This window comes from Myotis davidii, unplaced genomic scaffold (assembly GCF_000327345.1).
Source record: "Myotis davidii unplaced genomic scaffold, ASM32734v1 scaffold370, whole genome shotgun sequence".
In the NCBI taxonomy this organism is placed as follows: Eukaryota; Metazoa; Chordata; class Mammalia; order Chiroptera; family Vespertilionidae; genus Myotis; species Myotis davidii.
This window is the reverse complement of record NW_006288615.1, coordinates 9,626,380-9,641,451: the sequence shown is the minus strand read 5'-3', so window position 1 is coordinate 9,641,451 and position 15,072 is coordinate 9,626,380. Positions and strand designations below refer to the sequence as shown.

The 15,072-nt window shown below is 39.5% G+C and overlaps 1 protein-coding gene across 2 annotated transcripts in view; it reads left to right on the top strand.

Moving 5' to 3' along the window:
- The window catches only part of PPP1R1C (protein phosphatase 1 regulatory inhibitor subunit 1C), a 102,013-nt gene extending 89,988 nt beyond the window's left edge, over positions 1-12,025 (top strand). The window contains exon 5 of one of the 2 annotated variants that reach the window (XM_006760552.2): positions 11,329-12,025. In XM_006760552.2, the coding sequence (XP_006760615.1) occupies positions 11,329-11,417 (89 nt within the window). In that variant the 3' untranslated portion in view covers positions 11,418-12,025. The remainder of the gene's footprint in view (positions 1-11,328) is intronic. The other variant, XM_015561953.1, reaches the window with a different exon arrangement.
- The last annotated feature ends 3,047 nt before the right edge of the window (positions 12,026-15,072 follow it).

The window sequence follows — 15,072 nt, the reverse complement described above, 5'->3', positions numbered from 1 at the left end:
GTGATTACCAGAGGGAGAAGGTTTCGAGGGGAGGTAGAAGAAGGTAAAGGGGAGATAAATGGAGATGGAAAGAGACTTGACTTGGGATGCTGAAAACACAATGCAATATGCAGATGATGTAGTATAGCATTGCCCACCAGGAACCTATATAATTTTATTAACCAATGTCACCCCAATAAATTCAATTAAAAACAAACTAAATTTTCCAAGAGCCTAAAAAAATAAATACATACATTCAAATAAGAATATTCTACAAAACCATTAAACTATGTTTATTTATAAAATGTCTTAATGATTCACCATATTATATTAAGAAAAACATTTTATGATATGCTTTTAAATGGAGAAAGTAAGAAAGGTATTGTATTTTGATCTAATGTGATAAAATGTATGGAATAACAGCTGAGGGGAAATGGTAAAATGTTAATAGCATTTTTCACTAGATAGAGGGATCATGGATGATCTATTGTCCACTTTGTACTTTACTGGGTCTCCAACAAAGGTCACACACTATTTTTATATAATAAATAATAAAGTATTCTTGCAAAAGCACAAAACAAATTTTTGGATTTTTGTCAAATATAATGGATGTGGCTTTTTATGATGGTATCTGGTCTATAACAAAAAGGTACAAGCTGTTCTGACTCAGCACACACTAATCTACAGTTATTTGTGTACAGAGAGAATTATCCTAAGAATAAATATCTAAAAATAATTGGAGATCATAATAAGCTGCCTAAAATAACTTTGTTGGGGAAAAAAAACAGATGAAAAATTTGATTCTAGCAACGGACTCTTCAACAGATGGAATGTGTCTCTACATTCTGTTGGTGACCATAATTTCTAGGGAAAAAATCAGGACAAAGGTCATTTGTAATGCTGCAATAATATTGGTGCAGGAAGTCATTTTGGAGAAGTTGGAATTCCTAGGACATTTTCATAATTTATGAGGAAAGCACTTCAGAATATTTGAAATTACTAGCTGCCTTATTTCTAAGTAGAATTAGTCCTCCTGGTGGCAGAGAATAGGGACCGATCTAAATATTATGAGGTAAGGAACAGTGCAAAGTCCTAATTTCCTGAAACGTCTCCACCTAGGGTGGTCTTTCTTGGTACCTGGATTAAAATTGCCATTACTTGAACCTGTCTTTGGAGATATGATAAAGAAATGTATATTCCTCAGGAAAAAGATGTTAAAATGTTCACCCTGTTATATTGCAAGGCATGAAGGAGGAGCCTTAATTAGGAATAGTCTGTGACTAGAAGAATGCTATCTTGGCCTAAAGGGAATGAGAAGCTGAATTCCATAGTGGGAGAAGAACTAGATTAGAAGTCAGGAACTTTGTGTCCTGGTGCTGTTTTTGGTATTGACTTGACAAGGCTTCTTGGGTGACTTTTCATTTTTGTGAAATGTGGAATGTGGATCATAGAAGTAACCCTTCTGACTTTACAGTGTTATGCTAAGGATAGAATGACATGCATTCTTTTCTTTGAAAAATTGAAAAGTGTTATAAAAATATAAGGTATTATTATTAAACTGGATGATAGAATTAAGATCAGGAAAATAAAATGGGTGGTAGAGGGAGCCTCATTTCAGGTTAGCTGGTGATAACTATAAATATTGATAATGTAGAATGAAGGTGCAAAGGAAGGAAAGAGGATCACGCTTCTAAAATAATCCTACACTCTAAGATGGATTGAATGCCCCATGGGGCAGTTGGGATAAATTATGGTTAAACTGAACTTCACTTTTACCTATAATTGCCTGTTATGATAATTTGAGTGGGAAAAAATATATATGAACAAAAACCATTATGGCATCAAGAATACAGATTCTGGCCCTAGCTGGTTTGGCTCAGTGGATAGAGTGTCAACCTTTGGACTGCAGGGTCCTAGGTTCGATTCTGGTCAAGGGCATATGCCAGAGTTTTGGGCTTGATCCCCAGTAGGGGGCATGCAGGAGGCAGCAGATCAATGATTCTCACCATTGATGTCTCTCTCTTCCTCTCTGAAAGCAATAAAAATATTTTTAAAAAAGAATATAGATTCTGTTTACTAATATTTTCAAGGCCAAATTGAAATAATGAAAAGGTTGAAGCACGAGCTAATATATTAGAGGATTTTAAAAAGTACTTTTGCTATATTTTCTTAGAGTCGTTAGTATCACTATCTGGTTATGTCTTCTCCGTAATTTGTTGAAGCAAATATTTAACCTGAGGAAACTGACAAATTATAAACCTAGGTTGGGACACTTCTGGGTAAAACACTTTTTTTAGAATCACTCAAATTCTTTTATGAGCCCTAGCTGGTTTTGCTCAGTGGATAGAGTGTCAGCCTTTGGACTGCAGGGTCCTAGGTTCGATTCTGAACAAGGGCATATGCCAGAGTTTTGGGCTTGATCCCCAGTAGGGGGCATGCAGGAGGCAGCAGATCAATGATTCTCACCATTGATGTCTCTCTCTTCCTCTCTGAAAGCAATAAAAATATTTTTAAAAAAGAATATAGATTCTGTTTACTAATATTTTCAAGGCCAAATTGAAATAATGAAAAGGTTGAAGCACGAGCTAATATATTAGAGGATTTTAAAAAGTACTTTTGCTATATTTTCTTAGAGTCGTTAGTATCACTATCTGGTTATGTCATCTCCATAATTTGTTGAAGCAAATATTTAACCTAAGGAAACTGACAAATTATAAACCTAGATTGGGACACTTCTGGGTAAAACACTTTTTTAGAATCACTCAAATTCTTTTATCTGGTTATTTTAAAATCCACACGACGAGAACTAACCATAAATGCTCAGGGTTTTGTAGTAATAAAATTACTGCCTCGGGACCAAGGAGAGCATGAAATGAGTGGTGGTGGTAATTTTGACCTCTGGCCTGCTAGTTTATGACACTTAGCCTTCAAAAGATGCCTTGCCTGTAGGGAGACAATTAATGATTTTGTGAAAAAGCTGTCCTAAATTTTCTCTATTATTTTAATTTCAGTAATGAATCTAAGGTTTAGAAGTAACTTGAAAGATACTCCTGAGACACAATGAAACATTTCTCACCTTTGTCTGGTCAGCTTAGCGTAAGTTTCACTCAAAGCTGGAGATATGGACAACAAACAACAACAAAAACAAAAAGAAGAATAAGAAAAATGAATACCCTTCTGCCTCCCATCCCAAAAGGAGATGCCAGGAAAGATATAAGACAGAGAGAAAAGACTATGCAGGACATTTTAGGTTTCACATGTCAAAAACTGTACCTACTTAGCTTAGGCAAAGGGAAATCTATGGAAAGTTTACTTGGTTACTTCATGTTATTAGGGAAATTAAACTACTAGAACAGCAGTGAGCCTCAGAAAACAAAGAGAAACAAATGAGGCTGCCATCTCTTCTATGTCATTCGTTTTGCCTGTCAAATTGATCATCACCACAGTCGCCTGCAGACCAATTCTCTCCTTAAGTAGGAGACATGGTTATCAAGAGCAAACAACTTTACTATTCTGTACTATCTATAATTTAAAAACTCTCTCATGATGACTTGTTTTCTGACAGCAAGATCATGGGGGAAGGATTATGACAGCACAGGTCAGGTCTGCCTGGCCTTGCCCTCCCATGATCAGAGTGTGGAGAGAGTGGTTCCTGGAAGAAGGTGAGCGGGAGAATAGTCTTTCACCCCAACAAGGGGAAGGGAGAGAGTATTGCCCAAAAAGACTAAACAAGAAATACTCATAAAGAACAAATCAGGAATCAGGAACGCCTGGGAGATAATGTTACTGTTGAGAAATTAACAAACGTTCTGGGAACCTTATACCTCTTATTTCCGGCCTTTCTAATGATAATCTGGCAGCGCTGCTGGTGACTCCCCAGAACACACAGCCTCCGATTCTAAAAAAGGATTGTGTTATGAAGATTGACTTGTAAGGGATTTGGACCTGTGAATATACAGAATCAATACCATTAGTGGTATTTTTTTTCCCAGGCCAATTAATAGAAGTAGAATCCGCACTATGCCCAAATGGAGGAAATTTGTTGCTCGTAGACCTTCCCTGACAGAAATGATGAAAGAAGTTCTTTAGATAGAAGAAACATTGTAAAGATCAGAAACTTGGATCTACCTAAAGAAAGGATGAGCATCATTAAAGGAATAAGTCAAGTTAAAATGAAAACTTTAACTTTTCTTATTATTTTTTAAAAGAATAGTTTTTTAACCGGAAAGTGCTAGTTCTGTGAGTTGATAGTTATATCCAGTCTCAGACCTTCAGTGGACTGGACATGGATGAGGAAAGAAGATTTGAGCTTAAAGATACAACAATAGAAACTCCCAAAACAGAAAAGCAAAGAGTTAAAATACAAAGCAGTGTATGCAAGAATTGTGGGAACCTGTGCCTCTGGACTATGACCTTCGCTGCTTCTCAGCCTCCCTCCCCCATTAGGTGACACATAACACTACAGGGGAGTGCAACCGGCATTTCCTCCCCCAGGCAGGCTAGTTTCTGATAAAACCTCCGAAGGCTGGGTTATGGTAAAACATTTTCTCTGGGGAGAGACCTTGTAAAGAAGAACAGAGTTCCCCTTTTTTGAAAATGCCCACTGTTCCCCTTTCCTGTCAGAAGCATGAGATTTTTCTTTGACTGTTATTGCAAGAAACGAATAGAACTCCCAGAGGTAAAATTTACAAGTGTGAGGTCCTCTTCTGCCCCCCCCCCCCTTCTCACCTCACCCGGTGTTTAATCTCTCAGCCTGTTCACACTGAGCTCCAGCCATTCAGCAATTGCACCTTAGGTTTTTCTACCCTGTGGCACCGGTTGCTACATAAGCTTCTGCTCCAGTAACTTGTGTTTGTCTGTATTCACATGTCCGTCTCTCCATATTTGGGCAGTGATTTGCCCTGTCACCTTACTTCTCAAAAGGATCTAAGAATTGTTTGTGTTTGCTTTTTTGTTCCAGTTTGTTAAGCTTTTTTACTTGTTATGACAGAGTGGTGACTTCTAAGTTCCTTACATCCCAGACCCAGAATGATTCTTTGTAAATGTTGTTCCTCTACTAAAAAAACAAAAATAAAAATAAACCCACCTACCAGTGGCTCCCTGGAATAACAGCCAAAAAAAAACTCTTATAATGTCCCATAGGGTCCTACTACCTGGGCAGGCTCCTCCTCCTCCCTGCCTGCTTTCATCTCGCTAAGCTGGCCTTCTTCTACTCTCCATCATTCACCTCATTCCTGACACTCCAGGCTCACTGCTATTCTTTGACCATGGCAGGCATGCTCCAAACTTAAAGCCTTTGCAATTCTTGTTCCAGCTGCTTGGGGTGGTCTTTTCCCATGTATGTCCATGAGCTATCAGTAAGCCTCGTCAGGGTCTATTCTTGCCAGCAGGCTCTGCTGTTACCGGAAGATTTCTCGTGAACTTAGAATCAAAACTGGATCACTTGGTTATATGGCTGGGCATATACTGGCAACAGCCTATGGTAGCCTGTAGGTACCATGGCTTCCATCAGAAAGTACCCTGCCTGAAAGAAAGCCTTCAAGCCTACTAACACAGGGCATCCTCCGGTGGACACACTTAAGAAACAGACAGCATTTACTTTCGTAGCTATAAATGCAACCCTCCTTTCATTATTCAATTTTTAGTGCTTTCAAGGCTAACCACTGACTTTTGCTGATTGATGCGGTCTTTATTTTAGATATGCTATTGTGTCCAATCAATGGCAGCCAAGTCTCATAGACTAGGGAGCCGTTCTGTCTCTTTCTAAAGTGAAATTGCCCAACACGGTTTAGCTCCATTATGTGTAGGCTTAAAAACTTAACTCTACTTCTGAGTTCATGGGGAGCACATTAGCTAAGAAGAAAAAGGGGGTATGAGAGGCACTTGACTGTGGAGGGCAAAAGGGGCCCTCAGTCTATCAAAGTGACTCTCTAGGTCGAGTAGCAGGATCCTCGCAAAATTTATATAAATTCTTGCTTGGCCCCAACCTCAGACTCACTGATAAAGACGTGGGCACTTTACATTTTGATAAGTGAGACTAGATTGCTCTCCAAAGATTTTACTTGAATCCACACTTTTAATAATAGTATATAAGTGTGCCTCCTCCCTCCTCAGTATTTACTGCTAAATCTTTCACTAAGGCTCTTGGGCACTGGCGTTAGTAAAATATATGATAGATAAACATATACATAAAATATATGATACTTATGAACATCAAATAAACATGCTGTTTCTATTCCTATATATTATGAAGAGAGAAGCATATTACACATTGATTCACCTATAGAAAAACTCTTCCCTGTGTGTTTATTTACAGTTTGTCCTAACTGACTAGTCACCATATTAGAACAGAGATTAACTGTGCTGTGTATATGTAGTTTGCTTCAAATAAAGTAGAAAGAGATCTATTTTAAGGTGAGTCCAGAATATATGTGTTTGGCTTTGGCATGATATCAATGTCCTTTGATGTCTGTGATCCTTGGTGTGTTAATGTATAGCTATTCATTGTAAGTCAATGACAAGAAGATTAAATAAACTATATGTGAAAGCATTTTGGGAAAAGTAAAGCACATTTTAAATCTGAGAGATGATGGGCTTTACTGAGGAGTTTTGCCATACCATATCATAGGTTAAATCTCTAAGGAGGTGCTAATTTAGCCTCTGCCTGAGGCTACCCAGCAGGAACTCAGCTGTGAAGCAATGCAAGCTGCTGTGGGACTTGGGCCTTCTTTTGGAAGTTCTGGGTTTCTCTGACCCAGCTGCAGTTCGTTACGTTAGGTAATTTTCAGATTGCAAAGGGCTAGGCCTTTCATATGCAAAAGCCTCTGTGCACATCTTGGGTGTGGGGGTGTCTCAGGGGATCAACGGGGCGGAGCAAGCAGCTATGGATGCTCCTCAGTCTTACCCTAAGAGGCCCTGCTTCTCAGCCCTGGTAATCGCTGCAAGTACCTCTAAGAGAAAGCCACCCTTGAGTTCTGACCGATGCCAGACAATCTAGTTTCTCCCGTATGAGCCTGGGTCCCCAGAGACTCGCCCTGAACTGGAGTTCAGAGCAGTCGGGAGCTTGAGACTCCCTCCCCATTGAAAAAAGACAACCGTGTCCTCAGCTGCCAGCCCTTTCCACGTGCGCCTCCGTACCTCTGCACTTTACTTCCGCACCTCCTCTGAGTCTCAGTGTGCTTTTCTCTTTCCTTCTAGTTGTAGAATTTACACTCAGCCAGCCTTCCTGTGGTTCTGGATGATGTCCGTTTTGTCTTTTAGTTGTATTTTTGAAGTGGTTGTGCGAGGCAGCAATTTCTGGTGTTTACCTATGCCGCCATCTTGGTTTCTCCCCTCATAAGACTACTTTCAATCCCAATTATCTTCTTCAATGAAACTCTTAAAATTCAGAGTCAAGAATTAGGCAGCATGGCTCAGCTGGTGTGGTATAGCAGTCGAGCATCAGACCATGAACTAGGAGGTTGATAGTTTGATTCTGGGTCAGAGCACATGCCTGGGTTTCGGGCTTGATCCCCAGTGGGGGATGTGCAGGAGGCAGCCAACTGATGATGTTCCTCTCTCATTGATGTTTCCATCTCTATCTCCATCTCCCTTCCTCTCTCTCTAACAAGTAAAAAATCAATGAAAACATAGTTTCAAAAAAGGAGTTAGGCAGCATGATCCAGAAAATTTCTGACTAACACATGACTACAGAGTGGTTCCCTCTCTTAAACTGCTGACTCTGCTGTTAGGAATGTCACCAACACCTTCCAAGAGCTCTGTTCCTAGGAACAGGTGACTCTACTGGGTCAATGTGAAATTGTGGTCACCTGAAACCCCTAGCTATAATTAACCTAGGTGGCCCTCATTCTCTATATCTTAGATTGAAAATAATCTTTCTAAAAACAAAACTCCCTGTTGACCTCTACCATAATGGTTTAAGCCATCTATTCAGTAATTAAAACCTTTTGGAATACTGTTTGTATTGTCATTCATTATGTCATCTTATCTCCCATGTTTTGTGCCAGCTACAAATGTAATAAAACTGACTTTTCCCCCTTAAAATTTATTGGTAATCATATTGACCTATGGTTCGCCAAGTACAAGCCTCCTTCTATGGATCCATTATTCATAATTCTTCACTCAGCCACTTCTTCACAACCTCATCCAACTCACATTTAACCTCCTGATCTACGGGATGGAGAAGAGCATGAGTATTATGTTCTGTTTGGAGGCAATGTTTATTTATTTTCCTTTAACTTTTACTTAGTCTACTTTCCTTCCTCAAACTCTATTTTTTTTTCATTCCTTCATGTATTCATTCTGCATATCCCACTCTTATATGTGGTCCTCTTTTCCATGTGTGCATTTTGCTATGGAGGAAAGAACCTATCTTGTGTTTTTTGGGGGAGCCCTTTGACTTCTGCCCGGTGCAGGGCTGGCCGAGTCTGTGCTGGTGCCAGGAGGCCCTTTGCCCATGCTGAGTCAGCCCCTGGGCGGGTGAGGTGTTTTCCTACTTGAGCATCAGCACTTGGCAGAGGAGGAGGCTGAGAATCTCATCAACACCCCAAACCAAGTGATTTCCTTCCACCTCCAGAATTACCCAAATGTCAAATGAAGGCTTAAAGAAAATTTAAAAACAAATTGTATGTGTGTTTGGAGATAGGAGGAGGTTGGTGAGGAGAAAGATTTATTAGCCCTCACAGACTTTACACTTTAATATCAGCATTATTGTACCTGTAACCAAATAAATATTGCTGATAGGAAAAAAATATTCAAAACACAAATTTACCAATGATCCATTATCTAATATAAAGATGACATTAGTGTAAACTGCTTAGGGAGCCAAAATATGTGTGGTTTTGTAGAAATGTTCTACAGAACATCTCTGTGATGTCACCAACTCTTGCCTCATCAAAACCTTTTACCTAGAAACGGTTAGTGTCACACTCAAATAAGCCTAAGAAAGGCCCTTCTAAGGTTTGCCCAAGTGAGTTATATAAGTAAGCCTTTTTACTTTTAAAAAGGCTTACTTATATAATTTTGTGACCATTAATATTGTAAAATGAATTAAGTATGGATCAAGGTAAGCAAGTAGATCTATACTCAAGTATGGAAAATTAATTAACAGTTGATTAGTGGTTTTATAAGTTGGGTATTTTGGTTACTGATTTTTAAAAAATGTTTAACCCCTAATATAGACAAATCAATGTTGACATTAAGTTATTAACCCTCATTTAAAGAAAATTGTCTTAAACACAGCTTTATTACTCTGTAGCTGGTCACCTTGCTGATGAAAGGTGTGAGCTTGGAGGCAATAGGACCTTTGCAAACCCAGGGATGTCCAGACAAGTTCAGCGCAGGAGAGAGAGTGGCAGGCAGCTGAATGATGACCGTACTTTAATATTTCAGAGGGAATCCTGAGATTATCTGAGCCGGGTTAATAGGTACTGTATCCCTGATAAGTCCTAGAGGATGTTAGGAAAACCTAGGTCAGTGCCCAAAAAGCTAAAGGTGAAAATAAGTTGGAGTCTCTGAGAGTGGAATTTTATGCGTCAGTCAGTCAGTCAGTCACCCAGCCATCACTCTACACGGAGGGATTATGATGTGTCAGGCCTTCTCTTATAGCTATACTACCCTTATCATCTTGAACAAATTTTATCTTCTTAGAATCTAAATTTCACCATCCGGGTATTTATCTTATGGGGTTGTTGTGAGTTTTGCTTTTTAAACGTTCTTCCCTTCTCCTTAGCATTTAGACTTTTGGTTTTTTCACCCATGAATTTGCAATAATATGAAAAAAGTTCCATTTGTTAATAACAAACGTCTCTCTACAGTCTTGAGTCAACAGGAATTGGGAGTGATTTGTGTTTGTGGATCAAATCAAAGTATTTAAATATTATTACAACTGATCAAATATTTTTGCAAGATAATCCACCCAGCCCAAGGATGTCACTCTTTGCCAAACAGCACTCTGAAGCTTGCTCACTGCAGTACATGAAAAACCACACTTGTTCCCCCCAGTTTTTTCGTTTCATAGCAAGCATGAGCGGCAACTTCCTTTCATTTATCAGTTCTAACTGATATGTTTTTCAGTAGTACTTAAAAAAATCTCGTAAACCACTTTTCTACAATAAAAAATATGTATAAAATTTCCCCTATGCACAGAGTGTCAGCTAGCATAAAGATAATTTTATAGATTGATCTGGCTGTAGTGGTTGTCTTCTGATTTATATTCCAACTTTGAATCAATTTTGAAAAAAATCCGAATATACATTAGTGTGGAATGGCCAAAAACATATACCAAATTGTTTGTTTCTTCATTAATTCTATCAACCATTTATGCAATAAATATTAATGAGCACCTACTATTTGCCAGGCACTGCATCTAGGACCCTGCAGTGAAGCTACATAATCCTGACATCAAGAAGTTTGTTCTATGAGAAAGACAGATAAACAAATACAGTTCTATTGGGTGATTGGTACAAGAGCAAGTGACCCAAGAGCAGTGGGGGAATATGGGAAAGATCTAGGTCATTCCACTTGGGAATTAGGGAGCCTTCACAGAGGAGGCAAGCTGAGGCCAGAAGGATGAGTGGGAGATTACCAGGTGGGCGAGTAGGAAGAAACCATCTGTCAGAGAACAGAACAAGGAAAGCATGGAGGCTTGATGGAACCTGGTCTGATCAGGGAATAGGGAAGAGTAGGTTGTATTGTTAAAGAGTAAATTACTGTGAAAGGCGAAAGCAGGAAGGGCCGGTGAGAAATGAGGCCAAATCAGTAGGGAGAGGCCAGATCACATAAGCCTGTACAGCAGGCAAAGGTATGCCAATGTTTTTTTCTCTCTGTAGGAGGTAGGGGAAGTTACTGAAGAACTTTGAGTACAGAGGTTTCATAATTATAAGTATGTTCCTATTCCCAATAACAATATTATGATTCTTTTGTTGTTTACACATTACAATGAAATGGCAAACAGCAGCCCCTTTGTTCCTAGGGGTTTCAGTGGTTCTCGTTGTGATAGAGTCCAGAGATGCCAAAAGAAATATTTGAACTAAAATGCTATATCAGGATGACAATAAGAGCCTGTGAGCAGATTTTTTGGTTAACAGGTTTTTTTAACAGGCTGTGATGCAATTCTTAATGGAGAAGATTACATTATAAAAGATTGGCCGTCTCTCATGGAAATTTGGCTGAGGATGTCTTTATTCCTTGGTGAATTAAAAGGTTTGCATAGGATTCGATGGTTGAGATTCTTGGAGAAAACACATATACCCCGGCGAAAACTTTCCACTCGTTTTCTTTATATCTCTAGCAGCAAAGCAGTGTATCTGTCAGGATAAATTTCACTGAAATTGATTTGTATCATTTCAGGGGTTAAACACCTGAAAGGCCAGAGTGAATCAGCATTCCCTGAAGAAGAAGAAGGTGTCAACGAAAGAGAAAAGCAATGGGACCATTAATTTCGGGTCTGCTACCAGAGGGCTTCTTGGGAGTATGAACTATCAACTTTTCTGAATAACCCACGGACGCTACTGCTTGACTTCCAGAGGCATTCTCCACCTGTGCTCTCCACACTCATACCGTAGTAGTACACCTCCTCAGAAGCCCTCCTTGATTGAACTTGAGAACTAAGTACAGATTGTTCCATATCACTTACACGTAAAGAACAAGCACTTATTTTACAGGGGTTTTTCTCTTTCATGACATTGACATTTGCAAAGATGGGAGTGTTCTAACTTTAAAACTGCTGAGCTGAATTGCTGATGTCCTACTGACATAGTTCGCCTTCTAAGGTCAAATGTAAATAGCAGCAATTTAAGAGTAAAAAGTGAATATTCAGCACATTTAGACATGAATGTGTGTCTGGGTTTAACTTATAGAGGAATATTTCATGAATATCAATATTTAATATTTTTGTTAACTTTTAAGTTGATCTGTACATAATATTTATTTCAAAGTGATGAAGAAATGCCAGATTTCTTGATTCAAAATACCACCATATATTAGTCTTTAGTTATTAACAAAGAAAAATGCTAAATCTAAAATAAAATATGCAAAATCTGCCCTGCAATGTTTTTTTGTTATTATTTGAAAATACTCCCTACTGCATTTTAATTAATTATTAGCATTCTATAAATCTTCTATTATCATAAATAAGAAATTCCATTAGTTCATGCCTGAAGTCATTGATTAATTCAACAATTATTTTTTTAACCGGTTTATCTCTAGTAAGGCACTTTGCTGAGGGCTATGAAAATAAAGGAAAAATAATTTCTTTACTATAAAACTGGCAGAGAAGATAAAGCAGTAGTATAAAGCAAGGTTTTCTAAGACAGTATTATTTATTAAATACTAGGGGCCCAGTGCACAAAATTTGTGCATGGATAGGGTCTTGAGCCCTCGCCGGCAATCAGGGACAATCTGTGGGGTGACTGGCTGGGTGATTAGGGGACTGCTGCTGGCACCTGCCTTGGCTGGCCTGGGGCCTGTGGGCTGGGGGCAGCTCCTGTGTTGAGCGTCTGCCCCCTGATGGTCAGTGCATGTCATAGTGACTGGTCATTCCACCTTTTGTTTTGCCATTCAGTTGATTTGCATATTAGGCTCTTATTACATAAGACTAGAGGCCTGATGCACAAAAATTTGTGCACTCGGGGGTGCCCCTCAGCCCCGCCTGTGACCTCTCACAGTCTGGGACCCCTCAGGGATGTCCACCTGCTGGCTTAGGCCCACTCCCCAGGGGATCGGGCCTAAGCTGGCAGTCAGATATCCCTCTGGCAGCCTGGGAGCCCTCGGGAGATGTCCACTTGCCAGCGGGGAGCAGGCCTAAGCTGCAGTCAGACATCCTTAGCGCTGCTGAGGAGGCAGGAGAGGCTCCCACCACCACCACTGTGCTGGCAGCCATCAGCCTGGTTTGTGGCTGAGCAGAGCTCCCCCTATGGGAGCACACTGACCACCAGGGGGCAGCTCCTGCATTGAGTGTCTGCCCCCTGGTGGTCAGTGTGTGTCATAGTGACCAGTCATCCCCAGTTGTTATGCAGTTAGGGTCAATTTGCTTATTACCCTTTTATTATATAGGATAGAGGCCTGGTGCACAAATGGGGGCCGACTGGTTTGCCCTGAAGGGTGTCCCATATCAGGGTAGGGGTCTTGTTAGGGTGCCTGGCCAGCCTAGGTGAGGGGCTGAGGGCTCTTTTCAGGCTGGCCACACCCCCTTTAGGGTGGAGGTCCCTGCTGGGTGTCTGACCAGCCTGGGTGAGGGGCTGATGGCCGTTTTCAGGCTGGTCACGCCCCCCCAGCAGCCCAAGCTCCCAGCCTCTCCTTTTTTTCTTTTTTTTTTTTTTCAGCAGGTATCTGGGATTTATTTATCTTCTATAATTGAAACTTTGTAGCCTTGAGCAGAGCCCAGTGCTGGCCAGGGCAGGTGGGAAGCTTGGCTTCCTCCATCGCCAGGGGCAACCCAAGCCTCCTGCTCTCTCCAGCTCCGTGGCTGCCGCCATCTTTGTGATGGAGTGATGGTTAATTTTCATATTACTCTTTTATTAGATAGGATGGCTTTTGATAATTCAAAGTTATGGCCTCGTGAACAATGTTAATTATTTATGGCATTTCAATGTAAAAATTTAGTGGCTATGGAGGAATGGCAAGCTTTGTTCCCACATTGATGATATTAGTGAGGTTCAAATTTTCATGGATAAAAATAATGAAAAGATTTCTCAAAAGTCAGTAAAAAGAGAAATTAGGACAGAAAGAATAAAAAATCAAATGTGACCTCCATTGTGGGATAGTAATATCAAGATTCAAAGATGTAAAACTATATTTTAAAAATTTTGAATGTGATACTTATAATATAGAGATTATGAGAAAATGTGTGAATTTATAAGATGATATAGTAGAAATGATCATTTTCCTTAGTATATTTTCTACAAGAAAATAAATGCAAAATACACTGATAAGTAGGATCTCAAGTTTGAATGAGTACTCCCCTCCCTCCCTCCCTCCCTTCCTTCTTTCCTTCTTTCTTTCCTTCCTTCCTTCCTTCCTTCCTTCCTTCCTTCCTTCCTTCCTTCCTTCCTTCCTCTCTTCCTTCCTCTCCTCTTCCTCTCCCCCTTTCCTTTTTTGTTTTGTTTTTCTTTTTTAAGTCAGTTTCACTCAAAACTTCCTGAAGTGTCTAGATCACCTGCTGTGACTGTTTGATTTTCTACATTTCACTTTACTTAAAACCTGATTAAGTCACATATTTGCTTTAAGTGATTTTGAATTATTTATATTTGATAAGCATCCCCAGACCTCCTGAGATTATTTGAGCAGCCTGAGGTGCTGAAATATAAAGCTGCCCTGCCCTTTCCTTGAACAGACACTTTCATGAATGTTTTTTTAAGAGGATTCAGACAAACAAAAGAACCCAAAGCATTTGCTGATTTTGTAACATCATTTGGGAAATAAACAGCATGGCTTCTGGATTCTTCTATTCTGTCTTCCATTCTTAAACAAAAAAAAAAGAGAGATCAAAATTAAAAGCATCAGTTTTCCTTTAAAACGTTGCTCTCTTCTAGTTTGTTCTCTACTCTCAAAACACAGAGATCACAACTAAAAGCATACATTGTCCTTGGGAAACGTGTTGGTTTTCTCAGAAATTTGAAGGAAACCAGCTGAGATAATGGCTTTCCAGTTTCCTTTTCACACAGTACTTATAGTCTACAACAATTTTTTTTCAAGAAGATAACTTGGCTGCAGTTTGACTGAATGGGCAAAGAAACGTTCTAACCAAAACAAAATAAAACAGTAACTTTATCTTTCCCAGACCACATTTATTCTAGAACATAATGGTTAGTGGAGGGGCTCTGAGTCACTCTGACTTGGGTTCAAGTTAAAACTCTGCCAAATTTTTTACTCAGTTTCTCTATTTGTAAAATGGATGCAATTATTTCTAACCCTATGGGGATTTTGTGAAAATTAAATGAGGTAAGACCTATAAAATGCTTAGCACACCTTAGTGAGCATTTAATAATTGGTGGCTATTGTTATTATTATTATTATTAGAGTGAGAAAGGACCTGAGGCTATCTAGCCAAGCCTTATACATGATCCTCTTCAACATTACAGACAAGTGATGAAT